The sequence below is a fragment of the Tiliqua scincoides genome, chromosome 5 (genome assembly GCF_035046505.1).
Source record: "Tiliqua scincoides isolate rTilSci1 chromosome 5, rTilSci1.hap2, whole genome shotgun sequence".
In the NCBI taxonomy this organism is placed as follows: domain Eukaryota; kingdom Metazoa; phylum Chordata; class Lepidosauria; order Squamata; family Scincidae; genus Tiliqua; species Tiliqua scincoides.
The window spans coordinates 67,834,530-67,861,042 of NC_089825.1; the positions used below are offsets into that span (position 1 = coordinate 67,834,530).

The window sequence follows — 26,513 nt, forward strand, 5'->3', positions numbered from 1 at the left end:
GGGAGAGGGTGGGCGGGAGGTGTGCCGAGGGAGGGAGCGGGAAGGCAGAGAGGCGGGCCCATTGGAGCTCCGCTCCACTGGATCCTGAGTGTTCGTGGGGGGCTTGGCACCCTACATGAATGCTTTTACCACACCGCCAACCTTTTGGTCGGTGGTGAATTGAGTAGCCCCATTGCAAGGCTACTTCCCTTACCTGGGAGAAGGGGACAAAAGTTCCCTTCCGAGGCACCGCCTGCGGTGGCCCGAGGCTTGTAGGATGCGGCGGCAGCCATTTTCGGTGCTGCTGCAGCCGCGCGCCCTGGGCAGCTCAGGATTGGGGTAAAACTGCTATTATAAAGTGAATTCTACTACTAATTCCAGATTGTGTCTTGCTTCCTCTTTACCACTGCTGCTTTGGTCAACACCCAAAACTGGATATTTGAAGTATTGTTAAAAATCATGTTATCTGTTTTTGTTTGCAAAAGGCTATAAAGCCAAGTGTATAATCCTCAGCTGCAAACTTAGATGGAGATATTTTTATTCATGGTAATATTGCTGAATCACTTAAGGATGATGTAAAAACATAAAGACCAGGGAGCAAATAGATAGTAGATTTTAATAGTAAAAATGGTTAAGCTAAAATATCGATCTTTCTACACTGTGTAAGTCTGATTATACTGGTTTAAAAAAAATTCAATATTCTTACTTTTCCCCCTTGTCAGTAGAATAGTATTTATGGTGACAAATCACCAACACTGTACTTTCTGTTAATACTCTTTTGAAATTTAAAATGCATGCTTTTCTTGATAGGGTATGTGTACTTTTATTTATTTATTACTATCTTTAAAGACCACCTTTCTCATATATTTGATGATATTCCTCTCTAAATCAGTAGCATGTTGTTTTATTGAGTCAGTCAAGAGACATTATGAAAGGGTAGATTTTAACATTTCAATGTTAACAATTGATGTTAACATTTTAATGTTTCATGTTAACAATTGATTTTTGTAAAATCCAAACTACACAGTGACTTGTAGCCCAATCCTTTCCTGGACTAGCCTATCCTGCAGAGCCCATTATGACAGCAGAAGTGACTATTTTATATACAATGCAGCGAGGTGCAGCAGCGCTGAAACTCTGCCATCAGACTCCAGTGTGCCCATCTGACCAGATAAGGCAGCAGTGGGGATGGAACTGGCAGCAATGGCGCACACCAGATCCTATCCCCTCCATTCAGAGACTGCACCTTTCTTCTTATCCTGCACCTTTCTTCTCAGTAGCTAGGGAGCAGGAACAGGTACAAGGAGTCTCACTGGCAGCTTACGGAGGGGTAAGGGGAAATAATTCCTCTTTCCTCTTCCAAGCCTCCTGATCCCCCTACCCTGCTAGAAACAATATGTACCTTTTTGAAGCGGCTGCATCAATGGAAAGGGAAGGATAGGATTGAGCTCTTAATGAAATGCACAATAACTGCTCATAAGAAGGCATTACAGATTGAGAAGTGCAATTGTATATTCAAAAAAAAAAATGACTGCAAGGTAAAACATTACAATATAAAAAGCAAGCAAGGAAATATTGGAGATAAATTGAATTTTGTGTTTTCCAGTTCAATCTTAGGGTACATTTTCACCTCCATTCCCAGAGTGCGTAGCGTCTGGCTTCAAGTTTCTCTGTTGGTTCTATATTGCAACGGTTGAAGCAGTGTCAAAAGTTTCAATGGATACCTGCCCTTACAGCTCAAAGGAGCAACAGAATACCAGCTATTTCTAACCGTAAGGGGAACAAATAGCGTTTTCCTGAGTAATGTCAGCAGAAACAGTAGGTTACTATGGTACTAGTCACTATTTGTGCCATCGCAGCTTAAGGTAATTCCTAGGATCTGGGTTTCCAGACACAAGTGAGGATGAGGCCATAACAGACAACCACTTCAGATGCCTGAAGGGCCAAAGTACCTGAGCATGCAAATGCACGCTCTAGAGCAGCATTTCTCAACATTTGTCCCCTGCCACACTACTTTGCATGGTCTACGTACTGGAAGTACCACTGGAAGCAAGTAGTGCTGATGTCATCGCCAGTTACTTCCGCATTGGGAGGCCAGGCACAACACGAGAAATACTAGTAAGAGCAAAGGGGTATCTACTGAAAATCATGCCAATGGTAGGCACTGAACTTGTGCCCAGGGCAACACCTGATGTTATGACACCACGCAATGACAACGGGGAAACAGTTGGAACACAAGTGCATGCTCAGCAGCTTGCCGAGAGGGCACATGCGCTCCAAGGGCTTTCAAACGGAGAAGCCTTTGGAGTGCACCCGCTCGGCAGTTCGCTGGGTGATTTCGCCTGACCAGCTGCCGAGAGAGCGCATGCACTCCATGCCCAACTGGCTGCCAAGAGGGCGCATGTACTCCAAGGGTTTCCTGAAGGGAAAGCCGTTGCAGCACATGCCTTGGTTCCCACCTTCCTGATGACACCCATGGCATGCACTGTGTTATGCCTCAGGGTGGTACGCCATTGAGTAAGAGTTTCAGGGCAGATGGGAGGGCTTTTTTGAGATAAAAGTACAAGCTTGAGCACTTCCCACTGAGCCTCCTACCACTGCGTGCCATGTTGCATTGATGGTCTTGTTGCCAGGCAGCAGGGGTCTGGGGACCCCTCAAGAACCACCAGATACCATTTCAAGTACCACTGGTGGTACGAGTATCACTGGTTGAGAAATATTGCTCTTAGAGATATCCTTCCTACTGAAAGCACCTCCTTTTTTCTTTTAACAGCCATGCAGGGCAACCATCCTGGTCAGTACCAGTGCGCATGCACACCTCCCCACACACACACAGAGGTTCATCCTCTCTTTTGTGCACTGTTTCCCCTCCCCCCCCCCAAATTGCCCTGCTGAAGTGGAGATTTGCCCCTGAAGCAGAGATTCTGCTTTTTGGAGCAAATCACTACTACACTGGGCCAGTTTTGGGGATAAAAGTAGAGTTTTTGGGAGGGAGATAAATCTCCCCTTCCCTGTGCACACTGGTTCTGAGATTGCCACCCTGTACTGCTGTTTTAAAGAAAAAAGGAGGTGATTCCAGTTGGAAATACAACTTAGTAGTGTGCATTTGCATACTTAGGTAATTTAATCCTGGGTTAAGTCAGTAAGATCTGGGTTACTTGGTTTTATGACATGTGCATTTTGACAAATTTCTACATAGTTTAACCAAATTCTATCACATTGGGCAAGTTCAGCCAAAATATGTAGCAAGCAACTTCATAAAGTCAAGAGCAGGGGCAGTGCCAGGCCGCTACTGAGGGGAAGTCAGAGGGGTCACAGGACCATGGGTGGCACTCTGTGTGTGGCAGCAATGCTGCCCCCCCCCCTTGCTCACAACCACCTTCCTCATCTGGAGGGTGTTCTGAGGCTTCCAGAAAGCCTTAGAATGTCACTTTTGGTTTTTGGCAAAACCGAAAGTGAGGTTTTAAGGTCCCTGAACACCCTATGGATGTGACCGGAGTGAAGTTCTAGTAATGTTTGGAGGGGGCGAGGGGGACAGCACACCTTTCAGCTGTCAAGGATCCGCTAGGTTGGTCAAAGGTCCAAGTGAGAGGGCCCATGAAGCCAGACCCACTCATGAATCCTCAGTACCAGTGACGTGGTAATACCCAATGAGTTATCAAGGGGTGGGGGCACAAGAACCCAATGCAGGCCTCTGTTCAGGTCTTCCAGTAACTTGGCACCAGACCAAATCAAGAGCCATAACTGCTGTGGCCAATTGCCTCTCTCATACCTTTAGCACAGCCAGAATTCTTTCAGTTTTTACTTTCTTCGCTTCCCTTCCCATAACAGTCGCCCCAGGCAGACTGTAGTCATAGCTGCACCCCCTCAGCCATGATCTCTGTAACTTGCTACCTTAGTGCTGCTCCTGACACCACCTCCCTGTCTCTGTTCCCTTCTCTGGTAGGTTCCCTTGCACTCTACATGATGGGTAATGAAGAAAAAGCATTGCACTTCTGGTGCTTATATGGGACTTTCCTTTTCATTTTATTTAATGCCTTGAATTGCATAAAAGATACTCCTGAATTACTTGGGAGCCATATGTGGTATAACTACCGCTGGCAGCATGCAGTGAATTGCTGTGCAATTTTATGCATTTTAAAAAAGAGTTTCAAATTGCTCTTGCATTTCAGTAGGAAAATGTTTGCGACACACATTGTGCAGTGCTTTTGTAAATATTAAGGGCACTTCTACATGTAATGTTTTGCGGATGAATACCAATCTTAATGAAAGTACTGACCATCCACCATCCCATCAGTTAAGGAGGGCTAATCACAGTTAGACAATATAGTTGTGCCAAAACAGGAATAGTAGCCCCAAATCCCTGCAACAGGAAGTACTTTATCAACAAGGCACTTTCTGTTTCATGCCCTACCTCTGTACTACTGATGCTGTTGCGAACAACATTTAAAGCGCATTACACAGCTTGTGAAAATGTACATCCCATTATTTTATGAGGATGGGAACCTGGTACTGCCATTTCAGAGAAAGTGGTCTGTACTCCATTCTGACCGCTACAGGGAATAGGCGGGGAATCTAAAGGTTCAGGTTTGATTGTCTGAATAAAACTGGAATTTTTAAACTCACAGTGTGTCTTCAGGACCTGGTTATTCAGCCCTCTCTCTTCTACTGAACTGACATTGTAAACCTGATTACGGTAATATGCAGCTTGCATACCTTCCATAGTTTCTACACAGCTGGAGTTCTGAGAGCCCAGTGGAGTGGTTTCCTTGTTATGTACCCCTTTGCCAGATCTGGCATTGCTGGTATGATGCATCACAAAGCGCTGCCAGTCATATGCTGGGTAAACACATTGCTTTGGGGATTGGAAAGGAGATTGTTGCTCATGGAGGTCCAGTTCTGTTTTAAGGTGGACCCTAGTGGGAAAATGGACTGACTGCTTTTTCACTGAGCTGTTTTCATCTATCCAGACATGACCTGGTGAAATGCCATAACTATTAGCTATGTTTTCAGAATCTGAATCGTATTCTGTTTTGATCAGCGTGTTATGAGCCAACCCATTGTTGTACAATGTTTCTGGGGATACTGGTGGGCGTTGTAATTTCATATATTCTGCTGAATAGCTGTCTGCTGTGAATTGTTGCAAGCCTGGATAAGGTTGGCAATTTTCAATGCCACCCCAGTAGGAAGGACAGGTTGATGATAAACTGAAAAACCTCTGGTCTCTGTTGTAGAATGGCCTTAGGGTTTTGTTTGGGCACGTATTCTCATTACGTTGACTTCTATAACAAGATGGGTTCCTTATAGTCCATGTGCCATTTCCGTTGTTACCATGCTGAACTCCAAATAGTGATGTAGTAGGATTAACACATTCTTGCTGAATAAAACTTTCTTCATCATCTGTACTGAGTTCAAATTTCACTTTTATGTTATCCTGCTCTTTTTTCATTGTGATCCATTTATTATGCTTTATCTGTGCCAGGGCTTCCTTGTTCTCTTTCATGCTTGAAATGCTGTTCAGTATCTTCTGAAGGTTGTCTTCTTCTCTTTCAACAAAAACAGAAGAAAATAAATCAACAAGAAAAAAAAGCTTCTGAATGAAATTTTCATTGGTATATCACTAGAATGAGCTACCTTAGAGTCCAATCCTATCCAATTTTCCAGCACCAGTGTAGTCACAATGCAGCCTCGAGGTAAGGGAACAAATCTTCCCATACCTTGAAGAGGCCTCTGTGACTGCCTCCCCACCACAGGATGCAGTGCACACCCCCTTGGCATGGCTGCACCAGCACTGGAAAATTGGATAGGATTGGGCGCTTACACATTTCTAAAATTAACTGTTTTTATTGGTTTTAATATTTTTCATTTTTACAGACAACTGAGAGAGAATATAACACAAAGAGTGTCAAGAGACATGTAAACAAAACCAGAGGCATATTATTGATAATTATGCATTCCATAGTCTCGCTCGGGTGTATATTGCCCCATACCATTTCATTCATCTTTACTTCCATGGTTGATGGAACTTTACTTACATTAACTTACATTTTCTTTACCAACATTAACTTACATTTTCCTGGATATTTCATAACTGTAAGACTTCCTAATAATCCATTAAAAATGTTCAAATAAACCTAGAAGAAATCTGAAAAAGCAAATTGGTTCAAAAGTGGCTAAGATTCAAAATTGGTTCATAATGATTGCCTTGCTGGTTCAGACCCTTTTCTCCAGCATTCTGTTCCAGCTACTGCCAACCAAGAAGCTCTTCCTAAAGTTCATAGGCTGGGCACAAATGTGAGGAACACTTATTTCTTCTGAATATCTGGTATCTAGATGTATATTGCTTCTTTAACATGGGCATTCTACTTAACACTATTGTTACTAATATCTATGGCTAGACTATGAATTTGCTTCCCTCCCAAAAAAATCAATCACCATATTTTGGGGAAGTGAAATCCATAAGCCAGTTAAGCTTTAACCAATCAGTTTCACTGAGCAGTTTGGTACTGAAAGAGAAGCATTTGTCTACACAGGTTGAATCTTGGTGTCCAGGAGGGTTCTGTTCCCATAACTCACATGAATGGCAAAAATCGTGTTAAAGTAGAAACAGCCTTGCTGACCTTTGTAATGCACAACAGAGGCATCAGGCAATTAGTCTCTCTTCAGGCGTTTAGAAAGGCTTCACTCAGAGGCAGAGACCCCTTCCTTCACTGGGAGCCACAGCGTGGGGAAAGAACAGAGGAGCATTCTTTCACATGCTCAGCGAGAAGGGAGGGGTTGCTTGCCTTGGAGTGAAGCTATTCTAAGTGCCTGGAGAGCGACTGATTGATGGATTATCTGCCAGCTGCCCCTCTCCCCCATTAACAAGGCTATTAAGGGTGCAATCCTAAATATGCCTTATGCCATATGGCATAGGAAGGTCGCAAACATGCTGTAAAGCACGTTTGCGCCTCTGTGGGAGGAAGCTGCGTCGGCGCATCTAGATGTGCTGACATGCGGAGGCCGGCAGAAGCCTCTGCGTGGCTTCCTCACCGCCACTTGTGTTGGCATGCCTGCACCGACACAAGGGGCAACAGTAGGCATGGGGGGCGAGGAGGAGGCGGGAGGGGGGCGTTTCTGGGCGGGGAGAGGGTGGGCAATGGGTGGCCCTGGGGGCGGGGGCGCGGGGAGCGGGAGGCGGGGCTGGGACCCAGCAGTTCTGTCAGATCCCAACCCCCGTCCCCACGGAGAACGGAGTGGCTTCAAGCCGCTCCGCTCTCCTCGGACTTGCTCCACCTCCAGAGGTGGCGCAGGTCCAAGGAGACCCATTGGGGCCAGCAGCCCTTACCCAGGGGTAAGGGGAAGAGCTTTCCCTTGCCCCTGGCTGAGCCACTGCAGCCAACAAACCTGCGTTGGATGCAGCGCAAGTCTCCTGGCTTGCCTGCTCCAGCGCAGGTTTGGATTGCACCCTAAGTATCTTTTTTCCTTTAATTTAAAAGGCCCTTATTGCGTTGAGATAAAACCACAGGTGAAAAATCTATGGATAATTAGGTTATACCTGTATACACATCATTAATTATCCTCCTGCTTTAGATGCCTTTCCCCCCTTAATTAAAAAAAGCCCCTCATGGTTTAGAATTTTTTCCATAAGGAAAATATTCTAATCACTTGATAATTTTACATGTCCTTTTCTGTGCCTTTTCCAGCTAATATAACATTTGTTTCTATTTTGTTTTGTTTAAAACAACAGTAAAAGGAGGTCCAGTGGAAATGTATACAGCAAAGGAAGAAGGGTTCAGCTAAGTCCAGGAGGGTGCCAGCATGGCTAATGAGCAAAGTTAGAGGCTGTAAAGAGCAAAGAAGCTCCCTTTTGTAAATGGAAGTCTTGCCCTAATGAGGAGAATAAAAAGGAATATAAACTGAGGGAAAAGAAATGTAAGAAGGTGATACGGGAGGCCAAGAGAGACTATGAGGAACACATGGCCAGCAACATTAAGGGGAATAATACATATAAGCTTCTTCAAATACTTTAGAAGTAGGAAACCTGCCAGAGAAGCAGTTGACCCTCTGGACGGTGAGGGAGATAAAAGGAGATTTGGAGATGGCAGAGAAATTAAATGAGTTCTTTGCATCTGTCTTCACAGCAGAAGACCTTGGGCAGATACCACTGCCTCAACGGCCCCTCCTAAGGAATTAACTGCGCAATCCTAATCCCTGGGTTAGGCTGGCACAAGTCACTTGGGCCAAACTGGGCGTGTTGCAAACGTGCCATAAGGCATGTTTGTGTCAACTCAGGAGTTGGGGAGGCCAGCACAAGGAGTTGCACTGGCTTCTCCATGCCAGATCTGGGCGCAGCAGGATATATTTGTGTCGGCCAAGTTCAGGGGTGGGGGTCAGCCGATTCCCGGGAGCAGGCAGACAGGGAACGGGAGGCGGGACCATGATCCTGCGGTGGCATAGATCCAAGTAGACCCATTGGGGCCAGTTCAGCATGAAATGGGGTAAGGGGAAAGTTTTCCCCTTGCCTCAGGATGTGCTGCTTCTGGCCCCAAACTTGCACTGGATGCAGCGCAGGTCTGCTGGCCTGTCATCTCCAGTGCAAGTTAGAATTGCACTCTTAGGCCCAAATCCTAACCCACTTTCCAGCACTGGCATAGCTGTGCCAATGGGACATGTGCTGCATCCTGCAGTTGGGGGCACTCACAGAGGCCTCCTCAAAGTAAGGGAATGTTTGTTTCCTTAACTAAGAACTGCATTGCCCTTAAGTCTGTGCTGGAAAGTTGGTTAGGATTACGGCCTTAGTCACATAGAGGTTAAAAGAGAAGATGTTTCAGACCTAACTGACAAATGAAAGATCAATAAGTCACAGGGCCCAGATGGCACCCACCCAAGAGTTATTAGAGTAAAGAAGAATGAAGTTACTGATCTCTTGACTAAAATATGCAACCCGTCTCTTAGAACAACCATAGTGCCAGAGGTTTGGAGGATAGCAATTGTCACGCTGATTTTTTAAAAAGGAAAGAGGGGGACCTGGGAAACTGTAGGTCAGTCAGCCTGGTGTCTGTTCCAGGTAAGATGGTGGGAAGCCTCATCAAAGATAAAATCTTAAAACATACAGACGAACAAGCCTTGCTGAGGGAGAACCAGCATGGCTTCAGTAAGGGCAAGTCTTGCCTCACAAACCTTTTAGAATTCTTTGAAAAGGTCAACAGGCATGTGGATGTGGGAGAACCTGTGGATATTATATATCTGGATTTTCCGAAGGCGTTTGACAAGGTCCCTAACCAAAGGCTGCTGAGAAAACTCCACAATCAGGGAATAGGGTCTTCTGCCATTGTCTTCTGGATTAGGAATTAGATGAGAATCAGGAAACAGAGAGTGGGTATCGATGGGCAATTTTCACAGTGGAGAGAGGTAGAAAGCAGTGTGCCTCAAGGATCTGTACAGGGACTGGTGCTTTTGTTCATAAATGAGCTGGATACAGGGTTAAGCATTGAGGTGGCAAAGTTTGCAAATGACACCAAACTTTTCCGAGTGGTAAAGACCAGAAGAGATTGTGAGGAGCTCCAGAAGGATATCTCCAAACTGTGAGAATGAGCTGCAAAATGGCATATGTGTTTCAATGTAAGTAAGTGTATAGTCATGCATATTGGGGCAAAAAAACTTCACATATAGGCTAAAGCAGTGGTTCTCACACATTTAGCACCGGGACTCACTTTTTAGAATGAGAATCTGTCAGGATCCACTGGAAGTGATGTCATGACTGGAAATGACATCATCAAGCAGGAAAATTTTAACAATCCTAGGCTGGAATCCTACCCACACTTACCTAGGAGTAAGCCCCATTGACTGTCATTGTTAAAAGCATATACATAGTAGCCTGTCTGTATTGTTAAAAGCATATACATAGTAGCCTGTCTGTATGGGAGCATCAAGTCTAATATATTAAAAGTAAAATATTGAAATAAATGGGGACCCACCTGAAGTTGGCTCACAACCCACCTAGTGGATTCTGACCCACACTTTGAAAAACACTGGGCTAATGGGTTCTGAGCTGTCTGTGACAGGATAGAGATCTTGGGGTTCTGGTGGACAGCTTGATGAAAGTGTTGACCCAATGTGCAACAGCGGTGAAGAAGGCGAATTCCTTCCTTGGGATCATTAGAAAAGGTATTGAGAATAAAATGGCTAATATTATAATGCCATTGTATAAATTGATAGTAAGGCCGCACCTGGAGTATTGTGTCCAGTTCTGGACACCACATTTCAAAAAGGATATAGTGAAAACGGAAAAGGTGCAGAAGAGAGCGACAAAAATGCTTACTGGGCTGGGGCACCTCCCTTCCGAGGAAAGGTTACAGCATTTGGGGCTCTAGGAAAAAAGGCACCTGAGGGGGGACATGACTGCGACATACAAGATTATGCAGTGGATGGATAAAGTGGATAGGGGGATGTTCTTTTCCCCTCCCCTCTAACACCAGAACCAGGGGACGTCCATGAAAGTTGAGTGTTAGGAGAGTTAAGACTGAGAAAAGAAAATATTTCTTTACCCAGTGTGTAATTAATCTGTGGAACTCCTTGTCATAGGATGTGGTGACGGTATCTGGCCTGGATGTCTTTAAAAGGGGATTGGACAAATTTCTGGAGGAAAAATCCATCACAGGTTACAAGCCATTATTTATTTATTTATACAGGTATTTATATACTGCCTTTCTTTGGTCATCAGATTTCTCCTCAGACTTTAATCCAAGGCGGTTTACATAGGAAGGCTGTTCTAAACCCCCATAGGGGTTTTTTTTGTTTGTTTGTTTGTTTTACAATTGAGTAGTTCTAGTCTTTCATAGAACTCCTGGTTCCAGCTGGATTCCTTCCTTCCAGGTCTGGCCTCTCTCTGGCCGTTCACCTCCCATGCTCCCACAAGCCATGATGGGTATGTGCAACCTCCTGATTTTAGAGAAAGGCTAACTCAAAATACCAGATGCAAGGGAGGGCACCACGATCAGGGCGACCAGATGTCATAAGCGCAAAAGAGGACAAGGCACCCCCAAGTGTAGGACATCCAATAAAAATGTAGGACATGACAAACATAAATGCTAAAAATACCTGTATATTGGATTTCATGTGGTCAATTTAAACATTATATTACTTATTATTAAATTTAAAACTATATTACATGTATAATACATATCTTACATGTATAATATTACAAAATATTATATTATATTACATCTAATTTATTAATCACAAGAAGGCTATGCACTGCCTGCAGGGGCCCGCTCACAGACAAAAGGAGAACATTTGAGTTATTTTCCAGGACACAAGGCTAAAAAAGTGGACCTGTTCTAGAAAAAGAGGACATCTGGACACCCTAACCAGGATGCAGGTCTCCTGTTATCTTGTGTGTTCCCTGAGGCATCTGGTGGGCCACTGTGAGATACTGGAGGCTGAACTAGATGGGCTTTTGGCTGATCCAGCCAGACTTATGTTCTAAATCTTGATCTAGTGACAACAGTATAGAGTCTAGACTGTATGTACGAGATGAGTGAGTTAACCTTGTTACACTGTTTGCACCCCACCTCACCTTTTTTTTTTTTTTTTTGAAGCCCTATCTGTGTGTGCATTCCAGAAGGAAGACAATGAACTCCAAATTAAGAAGTGAAACAAAAAAGATGCATGGAATGCCAGGGGGCAGCCTTACCATTCTTCCAGCCCGTTCTTACCATTCTTGCAGCTGCCAGCTGCATGGATTGCCTACACAGCTTTATCTGTGACTAGTATCTCATTTATATTTGGCCACAAACAGCTCAAAAAGGATGCCGTTAACAGCTTTACCAACCTGAACATATACATGCCTCCAGTAGAGGGAAATCTTGATATTTTGTAAAACAGCATACATACACAGAATTTTAACATTAGTGAACCATTCCGACTGCAGTAATCATAGTGCCCCACCAAATGCAGAATATTTAAATTATTAAAAATGGGATGTGTAATATTTCACTGAAAAACTACTCAACTATTCTCTCTGTCGTTTGAGTAAGCAGTACCAGGAGTTTGTGACAAGTCTGTACAGGTGATTCTCTTAAGCAATATCATTTACAGCAACTGTGTAAAATACAGCAGATAATAGAGCTTCTGTGAACTACAACCTATATGAGTATGTTGGGAACCCTCAGTTTTAAAAGAATGATATTTTCAGCAAGCTGCTAAACAACTTGAGAAAGACAAGTGCTAATGTGAGGATGAGCCACAACACCAGCATGAAAGTTGCTCCCATTGCTCTGCATACAAATAACCATTTGTATTTTATATTTTATATCTGATTTACATGCAGTTTCCTAAATTACTGCTGAATAGTGTGGGCATAGATGTAGAATAACCTGATATAATCTCAAGTCTCCTTCTATAATGCTGTGTCCTTGAGAAACATACAGCCCAATCCTATACTTTTTTTTTTTTTACAGGTATTTATATACCTTTCTAGGGCCTCAGATTTCTCCTCAGACTTTATTCAAGTCGGTTTACATAGGCAGGCTAATTTAAATCCCTGTAGGGATTTTTACAATTGAAAGAAGGCTCTATCTTTCAAGAGCTACAACAATTCAGATGTTTCCTTCTGATCTGGCCTCCATCCTCCCACGCTCAGAGCAGATGGAATAACTCGGCTCAGCTTGTCAGCTGCTTCAAGGTCGCACGGTGCCGGTGGCCTCGAACTGGCGACCTTCGGATGTTATCTTCAGGCAAACGGAGGCTCAACCCTCTAGACCAGACCTCCTGCCCTACTTCAAATATGCCAGTGTATTTCAACTTGTTCTAGCATAACAATGTCCTCATCAGTGTAGAAATCCAACTATCAATATAAGTGCCATTGATGCTGGCACAATGCTGGAAAAAATACTGCACCAATGTAGCTTGGACGACGGTGTAAATCTGCCAGCAAAGGGGCCAAAAATGGAAAGGAGTTTAGGAATAACATAAGAAGGATATGGGAGGGATGAAGCGAGGTAAATGCACTGACAATCCTGGCCTCTGTGCCCTGCAGAGTGCTGGCCCCCCGCTGAGTACTGCCTCCTGCTATCCAGGGGCCTTAGAATTGCTAGGGAGGCTGCATGTGGTCTCCTCAGACCTTGGAGACCTCCAGAAGGCTGAAAGCCACTACTTCGAATTTTTGGCCAAAAACTGAATCTAGCGATTTTCAGCCTCGGCTGAAAACTGGAAGTGGCATTTAAAGACCATCCAGAGGCCTCAGAAGGCTCTCAAAGGGCTGGGGAAGTTGCATGTAGCCTCCTTGGCTCTCTGAAGGCCCCCAGATGGGGCGGGGGGCAGCAGCAGGGGGTGAGGAAGGGGCCATATTGCCCTGGGGCATTTGTCCCCCTAGAACACCACAGAGTAAATGTACAACATATGTCAAGTATCTCCCAAATGATACAGGCTCCCAAAGCCAAAAAATCCTCTCCAATAAATTAAGCCAACAAATGTGAAATGAAAGCTTGTTCATTATAAAATGACGCTCCAAAGTGAGCTGGGTTTCCCCTTTTTCTGCATCTTGGCTTGGTTTAGCTGTAATGTTGAACCATAATTTAGCTTAATTACATGAAGAAGCGTAAGGGCACCCTTCTCTCTCATGCACAAGAGGAACGTAAAAGCTTTTGGCTTTCACTTTCAGAACAAATTGTAGTTTGCTAAGTAACTACCAGTTAGAACAAATCAGGATATTAATCCGCAACCTGATCCTGGCTTGTCTATAAGTATAACAATAGTTACTATAGTTACTATAGAAACTATAGTTACTTAACAAACCATAGTTGCCCAGTTTGTATTAAGGGAGAACTGTAACTTTTTTTTTTGCATCTGAGAGACAAGGAGGATGGAAAGAGGGGCTCATGAACCTGTAGGGTAAGCTAGTTTCCTTACCTGGAGGAAGGGGACTAATGTTCCCTTCCCCCGAGGAGCTGCCAGCAGCTGCCCGGTTGTGTATAGGATGCCGCGGCAGTCATTTTTGGTGCCATGGCAGTCCCACATACTGGGAAGTTTAGGGTTGGGCTGCCCAGCTGCAATCCTATAACACTTTCTTGGGAGTAAGCCCCACTGAACTCAATAGGACTTACTTCTGAGTATCCATGCCTAGGATTGTGCTCTTAGACTTGTTCACATAGTGCTAAATCCTGGTTTAATTATATGTTTTATCTCCAGCCTACCCAGCTTCTTATCCCATTCCAAAGATGTGGTGAACTAATGCTTCAGAAGATGGGAGGAAAACCCAACAAACCCTAATAGCCACAATTCAACGGTGATTTCACTGGACTTAAATGCATTTGATTGCCCAAGGACTGCATGTAACCAGAATAAACCTTCTGCCCTTCTACATAAGATGTCAGGTTAGGTTCATTTTTAGTACACCTCTCACAGGAAGTATCTTTTGAAAGCTCTTAACTTTTAAACATACTTACTTAGGAGTCTGATGTGGGACAATGGAATATTCTGAAGAACCATTTTTGTACTGAACTTGATTATTACTTTGGAGCCAAACCCAATGGTCTTCGTTTGCTTGCAATTTCATTAGAGAAACACTATTTTCTCTATTATTCATTCCTATAAAATGTAAGGAAAAATGTTTTTTGTGGAAGTATTTTAAATATGTTATTTTACTTCATTTATTGTTATTTTTTCAGACTACTATGCAGAGTAAAGAAAACATTCCTAGTAGACTGCATTCATTCAATAATCTAAAGGAAAATATAAATCTAAAAGCAAACTACATGTTATGTAAAGCATGTGATTGTGTACTTGGTTTCTGTCCGTCCGTCCCGTCCCCCCCCCCCCCCAATATCAGCCACCAAGTCTTCATCTGGATAGGAAAAATGGGAAAGGCAGCTTAGTGGCTACTTTGTCTAAGGAAGGAAATAACATGCTTTTCATAACACTTAGTTTGATTCTAAGTTGGCCTTGCTTAACACTAGCAAATCAAGGTGACATATAGCTTTTATTTAAAAGGAGTAGCTTTTTAATTAAATTATTTCAGTACAATGTTCAGTGAAAATAATTAGATGTTTCAACCTCAACAACTGTAATAACCCTGAAGACAAAGCTTCAAACCAATTAAATGAGGGAGACAGACTTTAGCTCCACAGTGGAGCTTAGAAGAATGTGTTTATGATAAACTGCTGTCATGGCTGCAGAACATATATTCTTGGTAGCAAAATAATAACAAATCTTTTCCAGTAAACATGAAGGCAAAAGACCTGCTAGTCTGTCACTATATTGGCACCATATGTAAATCTTAGCCACAAAGCAATAAAAGGGGAAGGAATATGGGAAGGGATGAACCATTCCCAATATCTCTCTCCAGTGAATTGATAATGTCACTCACCAATGCTGGGGGGGGGGGGGTTCCACCTCATGTCTCATATTTGTGAAACTTCATGAGTCTCAATATGCACCAGATGATTTTGTTATAATCCACTTTCAGGTTATTGTAAAACGTGGAATAAAAACACTTCATATGTAAATTCATAGATAAACAACTAGAGAACTGTAACTCAAAAAGAGGGCAGTAGCTACAATGCACTCACATATCAGCAGGTCAATTCTGAAGGTCAATTCCCCTCTACTAGTGCAATGTATACTATTGTATGCACCAGTGGCATACAAATGGGGGCCAAGGGGGCCATGGACCTCAGGTGCCAAGCTGCATGGGGATGACACCACTAGTGACCAAAATTGCTAAAATCGCGGTTATTAGGAATAATACCATTGTTACATACCCTTTGATGCATAATTTATAGCAGAATGCAATGAAACAAACTGCAGTGAATTATCTCCATTCTATCAAAAGTTGAGACAAAAACCAGAAAATAAAAATACAACTGTCTTATGTAACAAAAAATAGATTTCTTTAACCTAAAATGGATCAATGAGACTGATTATTCAAAGAGCCAATGAGATATTATTATGACACAGCATGGAACCAATAAGGTGACATCCGGGGGGGGGGGTGACACTACTAGTGACCAAAATTGTGCAAATCCAATCGTTATAGAAATTGGCCACAGTAACGTAATCAAGTGGAAAAGGGGGTTTCAGCACCCCTTTTGCATTACATGGTGGCAGTGTTGGTATTGTGTGGGTGTGCTTTTTCCCATTAATTTCATGGGCACAGTTGGTGTTGAAGTCTAGTGCACAGTACAATTAATGAGGGCTACAATAGTATAGATCAGGGGTTCCCAGCCATCTGGAGCCTGCAGACCACTGAGGCAAAAATTGGAATTGTCACAGACCACATGCAAATCTCCACTCCCACCCCACTGCCCTGCACACAAAAAATACAATTAAATTTGTAATGGAGAAGATTTAAGAGAGATTCACTAGATTTTATTTATAGAGAAGATTTGGGAGTTGCTACTTTTGTTGCCAGCTGCGGGCAGTTCGTTCTCCGCCCTCTCTGGTGGTCCATTGGGGGGATGGATCGCTGGGCAAGATGCTGGAAGAGATCAAAGGCCATCTTTTTTTCCCCCCAAGACCTCATGGGCCACTTCTCAGGGTCTTGTGGACCACCTGTGGTCTGAGGACCACGGGTTGGGAACCAGGAGATTCAAGGATCATTGGATGTGCTGGCTGAGGCTGCAGGAACTGCATCTGAAGTAGAAGGTATTGTGGGGGGCATGGACAATGTTACCTCATTACCTTTTCCTGAGGAAATGCAACATTTTTATCAGGAGAATATGGTGGAAGGGGTTTGTAGTGAAGAAAAGGAAGCTGAAGTTAGCAAAGGTGGAGGCTCTGATGAATTTTCCAAGTGCAAAGGAGGAAAGGGAACAAGGAATAAAACAACAGCTGGTTGTGTGATTGAAGCAGCCACCGGTACAGGTCTAGAGGGAGATGTTATGGATGGAAGATGGGATAGACGAAAGGTGGGAAAAGAAGAAAGTGGAGACACTGGACAATTTTCTTCAGGGGAGAAAGCAGAGAGAAGAGAGCAGACTTGTTTCAACGAGAGTTGCAGGAGCTGTGTAAACAGGTGGAATCTCTGAAGAAAGAACAACTAGGATGAGAAGAAGAGCAAGGAACACAACAAGAACAGAAAGAATTATTTCAAAGGCCCAGCAGTCCAGACTGAAAGTGCCTTCCTAAAATGACTGAAGATGACAATGCCCCTACTTGCAATTGTTCCAAAAATCTCACAGAGAATCAAGAATCCTGCAGCAAACAATCCTGCAGATAATTCTGCAGAGAATTCCTCAGTCCCAGTGGCTCCTATATCTACATGCGCAATGTACTGAGGGTGAAGTAGCATAGCAGTTGGCAGATGTGGAAGATGGTGTGAGTTATGAACTGTTTAAAATTATGCTTTGCCAGCATTTGACCATAACTGAGAAAGTGCTGTGTAAAAGATTCTGTGGTCTGGAAAAGAAGAAAGGAGAATCTCATGCTTTGTTTGCTGCATGTATCCAGAAAGTTTGGCAACTATGGATTGAAGCAGCAGAAGCAAAAATTATTGATCAAGTAGCAAATTGATGATAAGTGAGCTCTTTTTTCAACAAACACACCCAACTATTGGAGCTCTGGTTCAGGACCACCAACCAAAGACATGTGCAGTGCAATCCTATCTTGCACTGGAACAGACAGGCCAGAAGGCCTGCACTGTATCCTGTGAAAGACTGGGGTCCAAAGTGACTCAGCGGGATGCAAGGGGAAACTCTTCCCCTTACCTCCAAGTAAGCCACCACAACCCCAATGGGTCTCCTCTGACTTGCACCACCTCAGGAGGTGGCACAAGTCCAAGAACGGAGTGGCTTCAAGCTGCTCCATGCTGCTCGGGGAAAGGGTCTGGGATCCAACGTAACAGCCAAGTCCCAGCCCCGCCACCCGCTCCCCGCCCACACCTGGGACCGCCCTCCACCCATCCTTCCCCCGCCCTGGAACAGTTCCCTCCTGCCTTCTTCCCACCCTCCCCAGACCCTTGCATTGGCCGAGCTCAGCCAATGCAACCCTCCCTCCCTAAGTCAGTGTAGGGGCTGGATGCAGCCTCTGTGGGCCAGTGCGCATCTCTGCGCCAGTCCAGCTTACTCCCAAGGGGGTTCAAATGTGCTATACAGCACATTTGCAAACCTGCTGAGCTGGCGCAAGGGACTTGCGCCAGCCTAGGGCACAGTTAGGATTGCTCCCTTAAAGATGATGCCTTAATTGCAGACCAGATGGTAGCAAAGAGAGTAGGAGGTGGAGCTGGTCAGAGCTTGTGAAATGGCTAGAATGAGAGACCAAAGGATGGTTGTTTTTGCCTAAGAGGGGGTGGAGAAAGAAAATATTGATTTGGACCATGTGACTCCCACAGAGGCAAATATTCAAATTTGATGGAAAGAACAAGAATGGTCCTCTAGTGGGGTGTTACCAATATGAAGATCCAAAGCGTATTTGGAAGAACTGCCCTAAATTGGCAAGAACACCAGATAAGAGTCACCCCCAAGTCAGAATGATTTCAGGGGACTAAGGGAGTAGCACAGAGTTGGTTAGGCATGGGCACCAACTTGTCATTTCCCCCAGCTTGTCTCCTGAGATAAAATTTTCAACTTACATCACAGCTGATCCAGCTCTGCCTGAACCACTGTAAAAGCTGAAAGGAAAATTGGAAATTCCCCTTGTAAACTTTACCTTCAGAGAGGAATGATTTTCTATACCAACTCCATGTAACATTGTTATATAGGATAAATGCAAAAAAACCTGAACACTGGTAAAAACAGTACCTTCTTGGAAAGCAGTTCTTCCATGAAAATCAGTTACATACTGTCCAGAAATAGATTTTAAACTGTAAAGAAAAAATGGTAGAAAAAAATAGCTTAACAAAGTACGGTACGTGCTCCCAGTGGCATAGCTAGGTCATTTGATATCTGGGGCCCATAAATTTTTTGTTACCCCATATGACATAATTAATAATTGTTAATGATTAATATATTAATTATTAATTCATTGACATTTCTATACCACCCTTCCTCTAAGCAGCTCAGGGTGGTGCTGGTTCCTACCCTTATTTTGTCCTCACCACAACCAGACTTTTCAAGTCTAAAACCTTGTGAGGTAGGTGAGACTGAGAGATTGTAATAGTCATGACATGAAATGAATAATAATAATGGCCTGAAAATAAATGCAGTGAGTATTTCCCCACAAGCAATGGATGAAATTCTGCATCAAATGGTATATAACATGATGTATTATTCCTAAAAGCCATGATTTACAGAATTTTGGTCACTGAGGTGTCACCCCCCTACCCAGGATGTCTCATTGGTCTGTTTTGAGTTAAGGCAGTGGTTCTCAAACTTTTAGCACTGGGACCCACTTTTTAGAATGACAATCTATCCGGGACCCACCAGAAGTGATGTCATGGTTGGAAGTGACAACATCAAGCAAAATAAAATAAATAATTATAAATAATTAAAGCAGAGTAAAACAAATAAATAAGGGGAAGCCAGCCCTGTTTCACCAAGTGAATTTTCTCTGTAGCCTGCCTGCAGTAACACCCTCCCCCCACACATAAAAATATCAGTGAGATTTTCAGCCCTCCCCAATGCCCAGCTCAGTGTAAATTCTTATATTTCAAGCATAGCACTATCAGGACCCACCTGGCTTTACAAGTCTAAATACACATAAAAATTGACCTTACTAGTTCAAGTCTCTGTTTTATTCTTGGGGGGGGGGGATGCTGCCTTCTGGAGCATTTGTTGAGCTCCGCTTTCATCAGATTGGGACCATGCAGCTTGCTTTGCATTCCCCTTTGCCTGACTTGACCAGGAGCCAAGGCCCATTTGCTTAATCGCGAGTAAACGCGACCGTGTGGCTTACTTTCGCTTTCCATAGGGCTCAATACATTTGTCTGCTTGAAGGGAGGGACCTCCTTCTTGGGTGTTTTTTGGGGGGCTGCTTTAATTGGATAGGAACCATTCTGGTGTCATTGGATTCCTCTCAGCTTGCCCTTTCCGATGGACTAAGGCAAGTTTGCCTACTCACGAGTAAACACAAGATATGGCTCTGTTTCACTTTCAATAGGGCTCCATGCATTTTTTGTTTCCTGTTTTTTGCCAGTAACTTTTGATAGAAAGGAGATATTTTACTCCAGTTTTTTGTATTGCATTCTGCTGGAAATTCCACATCCAATGGTATAAAGCATGATGGGTAAGTCCTAACCCCCGCAATGTTGGGTCATTTGTGGTGTCACCCCCCCCCCAAGGCTGGTACCTGGGGTGGACAGCCTCCCTAGCTACACCACTGCATGCTCCAAAGGTCATATTCAGTATCACAAAAACACTTCACAGTAGTTCCAGAATTCAGACAATTGCGGAATAATTGCCAGTATACATCCTGTTAAAAATCTTGGACATTATTTGATTTCTTCTTCTAACTTGGATAGCAATAATTAGAGTGGATTAATCAGTATGGTCAGCATGACACAGGGTAGGCTCCAGTTCTTGGACTGGAGAGGTTCCTTTATCCCATGGCACAGGAAGATGACCATGTACTGATAAAATTTAAATGTTTGTAATTTGAACAATATACATATATTTGGGGAGCATGGCAGGTTGCAGGTATGGGATTAGCCAGGACAGGGACAAGAGATTTATCTCTGTATATGTCTAGGAGTGATCCAAATACCAATGTTTAAATACAGGTGGAGGAGGAAGTTTTGTATCTTTGAAATAAGCAGAAGGGGCGGGGGAAGCCAAGAAACTACTTGTTTCTAGATCTACTAGAAGGAAAAAGGCAAAACTCTTGTAGATTTGACATTAAGAGGAAGTTTAAGTGGATATATTATAAAAATATTTAGTTCCATGTCTTTTATTATTTATTTTTCACATTTTTATACCATCATTCCTCCAAAGAGCTCAGGGCAGTATACACAGCTGCTCCCCAACTTTTGTCCTCACAACAACCTGTGAGGTAGGTGAGGCTGAGGGAAAGTGAATGGCCAAAGGTCATCCAGGAAGCTTCATGGCTGAGGGAGGACTTGAACCTGGATCTTCCACGTCTAAGTCCACCTCCCAAATCACAAAACCACCCTGGCTTTCCTGGCTCTTTTTAATAACAAAAGCCCCAGTGAATTGTTCAAACTATAAGTGTCTATATACTTGCTTTGTATCTGCTGCAGCTCCATTATCAGATTTACATTTTGCTTTCACAAGAAGGTTTTTTAACTTCACATCAGTCGTAGAGGGAAGCAGAAGTGGTAACACTATGCAGAATAAGGATAGCTGAGGAGGTAATATTGCTCCTGAGGAGGATTTCTTTTTTTGTCCTAAAAGAAATTTTAGTTTACCTTGAAATTGCATTGTCTGAAAAACAGTAAAACAGAAGCAAGTCCTCAAAACATGTCACAGAGAAAAAACTTAAAATAATCTATAACATTTACAAATCATTACATTCTAATGTTTTAAAAATATACTTTCATTTATCATTAGTTTCATGTATTCCCAAAGTTATTCTATGTAGTTAGAACTCACTCCGCTCTAGAAATGTGTAATAATGAGAGGATCCACATAGCTACCATACCTGGTGTGACAACATTATATAAAGATCCAGTGTGCCATAATGCTTGGGGAGATCTGGGTTCAAATCACTGTTCAGCTATGAAGCTCATTAGCTAACTCTGGGTCAGTTACTATTCCTCAGCCTAACTCATTTCCGAGGGTTAAACAGACAAAATGAAAAGATAAACTGTGACAAACCACCTTGGGCTTCACAAACTAAGGGCTAAAGTACACATGTACTATATGAACAAGTCACCTGACCCACCTGATTCCATCTAAAGATATTGGGTAAGTACAGGATCTAGCCATGCAGAAACAGCTCCCATACCCATTCTAATTATTTATGAATGAGCCTTTTCTTAGATCCAGTAGCATGTTTTCCACAAGTTCCTCTGGCATGTAATCATCATTTTTAAAAATCAGAAAACAGACATTGCCCAAAGCGTTTTAAAATGTTGCCTCTGGGCCCAATGCTATCCAACTTTTCAGCATCGGTGCAGCCGCAATGCAGCCCTGAGGTAAGGGAACAAATGTTCCCATACCTTGAGGAGGCCTCTGTGGCTATCTCCCCATCACAGGATGCAGTGCACACCCCATTGGCACAGCTGCACCTGCAATGGAAAACTGGATAGGATTGGGCCCCCTATATGAAATGTTTCATATGGCACTCTTTTCTATAGCTGTCACATATGTGTAGGAAAGCTGCATATACAGTACACCCAGGGCCAATGCTATAATTAGGCCAATGAGGCAGCTGCCTAGGGCACAAACCTCAGTGCCTGCAATTACTGACCTTTAAGGGGCACAGTTTCATACTGATTCTTTTTTTTAACACGTGTAAAAAATTTTCATAAAATTTTATGAAAAAAATGGTCAAGGACTTAACTTTGCCTAGGGCGCAAAATAGCTTGGAATTGGCCCTGTTCAATACACCATGAACTGTGATGAGTTTACACATATCACCATAGGGCCAAACTAGGTGTGACAGGGCAGCTGTATGTTATTTATTTGCATTTCCTGATTCCACAATAAAGTATAGTGCAGGTCTATTTTCTAAGTACCTTTGTATTTTTCAGAATTTTACATATTTAAAAGTTTTTTATGATCATTTGGATAGGCTGCATGAAGATATGTCTGAGCAATCTGACAATCTTCTTTCGATGGAAATTCCAGATCGGGTGATAAATCCATACTGAGGAAGTTGGGGTAGTGGAGGAAGATCTGAGCTACAAAGTAACTGAAGCCAAAGTTTAAGAAATTGTACTAAGAGTTTGGGATATAAAAGGAAATTACTGATTGCTATCCTGCACTATGGACAGTAACTAAGAAGCTCCTTGTTGCATTTCCAACATCATATTTGGTGGAACAGGCTTTAGTGTGGTCATCCAACTTCTCTCCAAGCAAAGAAATCAACTCCAAATTACCAAATGTAGTGATTTAAGACTGCTAAGACTTTAAACCAGACATTGGGAAACCGATATCATGTCATCAAGCCCATCCATCACATTAAGAATTTACCAAATAGTGAAGTAGTTACTAAAAGTGAATGTGGTACTAAAAACGTTTTAGTACTAAAGTTACTAAAATAGTCATTTAGGAAGAATCTTAGATATCAGGTAGTTGGTAGAAGGATTGGTGAGTTTAAAAAAAAACCAAACCATCAGCAGCATGCTCCTGGGGCAACACTGCCTTCCCCTTTCCCCTGCCCCTTAAGTGACCAGAGGCAGGGTTTCTCAGGCTGGTGTGTTACAGCACCCAAGTTTGAGAACCTCAGGGCTACTCAGAACTGTGCCAGCAAATTCACTGATGCGGATCCAAACAGCCTGTGTAAAGCCAGACCAAGAGTGGGAGTTAGGATTTGGCCTGGGCTCCTGCAGCCAATCCTGCACTCAGGCCTGATCAGCCCTCCCGCTGCTCCTAATCATGTCTCCCCCCTCTGGCATGCCCTCCCACCCCCTGCATCGGCCTGCCTCACATACTTACCCTTTCCTGGCCTGGATCTGTCATGCGTTCTTGTGCCAACCTGGCTGGTTGGCAATCTTCAGTCTCGAAAGACTATGGTATAAGCCTACAGCACCCAGTATTTTCAGGCGGTCTCCCATCCAAGTACTAACCAGGCCTGACCCTGCTTAGCTTCCAAGATCAGACAAGATTGGGCATGTGCAGGTAAGTAAGTCCTTGTAAGGAGATATGAACGTGCTTTACAGCACATTTGCTACACTCCTAGCCTGAAACAAGGGACTCATGCCAGCCAAAGTCCAGGTAAAGACTGAGCTCTGTATGTAATAATTACAAGGTTACTTTCCAAAGCAGTAGCAATAGTTGGGAATATGCAAAAATTAAGTCAATGAAATGTTATACATGTATAGCCAGTGTCCTATTTCCACCTTTATACATTTTGCATGAACCAGTATTTTGAAATAAACTAATAACATACATCATTTACTTACAAGGAAGCCAGAAGTACTTTCTAAAAGGCAGCGGATTCGACAAGTAAAACAACGAGTTAAGAAGGATGAAAAGTCACTCTCCTCGCCTTTAAACATTTTATTAAGAATAAATTCTTCTCCTATAAACAACAACATGGAATGTACATTTCAGATTATAACAACAGACAATTATTTTTTAAAATGACATCTGAACAGGAGAAAGGCAGCAGGACAATGACTAGTGTGCAAGGGACAGTGGGGGTGCAGAAAGCAGGATAGTGGGGGAAAGAAGACAGCATGAGGGGGGAAGAGGGAAGCAGAAAGCAGTAGGGAATGAACAAAATGACAAGTACTGATGGGAAATTGAGAAGGTAAAGGAGATAAGGCAGCATTTCTCAAACTGTGTTTGCAACCCACTAGTGAATCTCAATTTGATGTGTGGTGGGTCATGACCTGATGCTTGCTATCATGCTGCAAAGCATTACTGGGAGCCACTGGAGGCCACTTCCATTGTTGCACCAGTGTCCCAATCCATTGGCCTCTGCAGGCCCCAGAATTTCTTGTGGAAGTGATTGGAAGCAACTTCCTGTGTGTGTTGACAACTTCTGGTTTGTGTCCACGACTTCTGGTTTGTTTCTGCAAGGAACAGCCCTCTAGGGACTGCAGAGGCCACTGGAGTGGGTCATTGGACCGGTGTGATCTGGAGGCGGACTCTGGTGGCTCCCAATAATATTTTGCAGTGCGACAGCAAGCATCAGGTTGTGATCCAGTGTGAAGGATGAGGTGGGTCACAGTGGTACAAAGTTTGGGAACTGCAGGAATAAGGAAAGAATCTGCTCCCTCTTCACTCCATTTCTGTTTGTGCCACAATTTTGTGCAAATTGCTACTTGTTTCTACAGAATATTAATTAACCAACCATACCTGCCTCTGTCTGCATGTTTTGTCCAGATACCAGTTGTGGTGGATTCATAGCCCAATGCAGTTGTCTGCAGAAATCCTGTCTGTCATCCACATGAATATAATCATATATATTTTGATGCATTACATCAGTCTGAAATAATAACATTTATTAATTTATGACTTTGTTGATATGAGCCTTAACATTTTTGCTACTGTAGCTTGAAACAGTGGGTAGACTGAGACAGTGATCTGGGATGGTTTCAGACCTGAAGCAACATAAGGTTTCTGTTTATGGAGTATCACAAGGATTTTTTCATATCAATGAAGAAACAAAGGTCTAATCTCCAGTAGTAAGACTCCCGTTTTCAGTAGGTCATAGCCACAAGGAGATTCTCATTTAGAAAGCTTTGATGCTATGTAGTTGATAGCTTCGACATACATTGAACTGAAGTGTACCTTTTTCAAAGTTGAGCAAGATTTAGGGCCTAATCCTAAACTGCCTTAGCACCGGTGCTAGACATCCTAAACATGCTGTTAAAGCATGTTTATGGAATCATGGGAGGAGGAAGTGCTGGTGCCGGGCCAGCGCCAGTTGCCAATGGGCCCAATGCTGGGTAGAGGATGCTGTGCAGCTGCCGGAGCAAGGTAAGCGCAGTGTGGTGGCGCAGGCTTTCAGAGCCGGGGGAGGCTTTCAGGGGTGGGAGAAGGAACCAGCCTGGGAGTGGGTGGGAAACCCCTGCTGGATCCTATCCTTCATGTCATGCTGAAAAGCCTGACACAGAGATTCTCAAGTCTGTGCCGGCAAAATAGCTGGCACAGACTTGAGAAGCCCCTTTGCAGGGCCTGCACCCTTACTTGAAGGAGGGGGAAAAATGTTCCCTTCTCCTGAGGAAACATCCAGCAGCCTCCTGGCACCTGCAAGATACAACAGTCACCATTTTGGCACTGCTGTTCCTCAGGAAGCTTAGGATTGGGCTACCCGAGAGATGGAGAAAGCAAAAAGATTTCAGGATTTGGGAGAAATGAGTAAGTTAAAATAAACCTTCTTCCTAGATTTCTTTTCCTGTTCCTCTCTGAACTTCTAACAATACCTCAAAAATATTCCAACCATATCCCCCTTAACTTCAGTACTATACAATCATGAACTAAGATCTGCCAGGATACATAATTGTTTTGAGATGGAGGAAGATGAGTCTAAGAAGGATGGAAGACTAGATGAATGACAACAATTAAGGCTTATGCAGAACTTGTTCAAAATGTGGTAGGAAATACACCACCTTTTTCAATACACACCATATTCTATCATTAAAAAAATAATCTCAAAATTAACATCATTTGAATTATTAATTAAAAATAAGGAAAAGAGAAAAGGTTTGTTGACTAAAGTTTCTAAAGTACTGATGAAACAGTAGAGGAATAGAAGGTGGAGGTAATTAGAAAGGGATGGTGGAAGATAATCTGAGGAACATGTATAATAATACCTCTTACTCAGTCATGCATGTTCCATGGTATATTTGAAATATCACATATTAAGACCCCCAGTAGACTACAAAGGATTAACTAGGGAATCTCTTTATTGTATTGAAGATACAAAATGAACACTGGTGCATTCATGCACACATGAAGAACTTGTGATAAAATACATTTGTTTTGAAAAGAGATAATTGGTACTATCAATAGTATAGTAGGATGCAGTATATATTCTAAATGTTT

General features: G+C 43.1%; 1 protein-coding gene across 1 annotated transcript in view; it reads right to left on the reverse strand.

Moving 5' to 3' along the window:
- AHRR (aryl hydrocarbon receptor repressor) overlaps positions 1-26,513 on the reverse strand; it is a 74,155-nt gene that overhangs the window by 7,293 nt on the left and 40,349 nt on the right. The window contains exons 5-10 of the mRNA XM_066629195.1: positions 24,822-24,951; positions 23,921-24,039; positions 21,076-21,275; positions 18,699-18,760; positions 14,409-14,550; positions 4,440-5,525 (exon numbers count right to left, since the gene is read on the reverse strand). Of these exons, the coding sequence (XP_066485292.1) occupies positions 4,440-5,525; positions 14,409-14,550; positions 18,699-18,760; positions 21,076-21,275; positions 23,921-24,039; positions 24,822-24,951 (1,739 nt within the window). The remainder of the gene's footprint in view (positions 1-4,439; positions 5,526-14,408; positions 14,551-18,698; positions 18,761-21,075; positions 21,276-23,920; positions 24,040-24,821; positions 24,952-26,513) is intronic.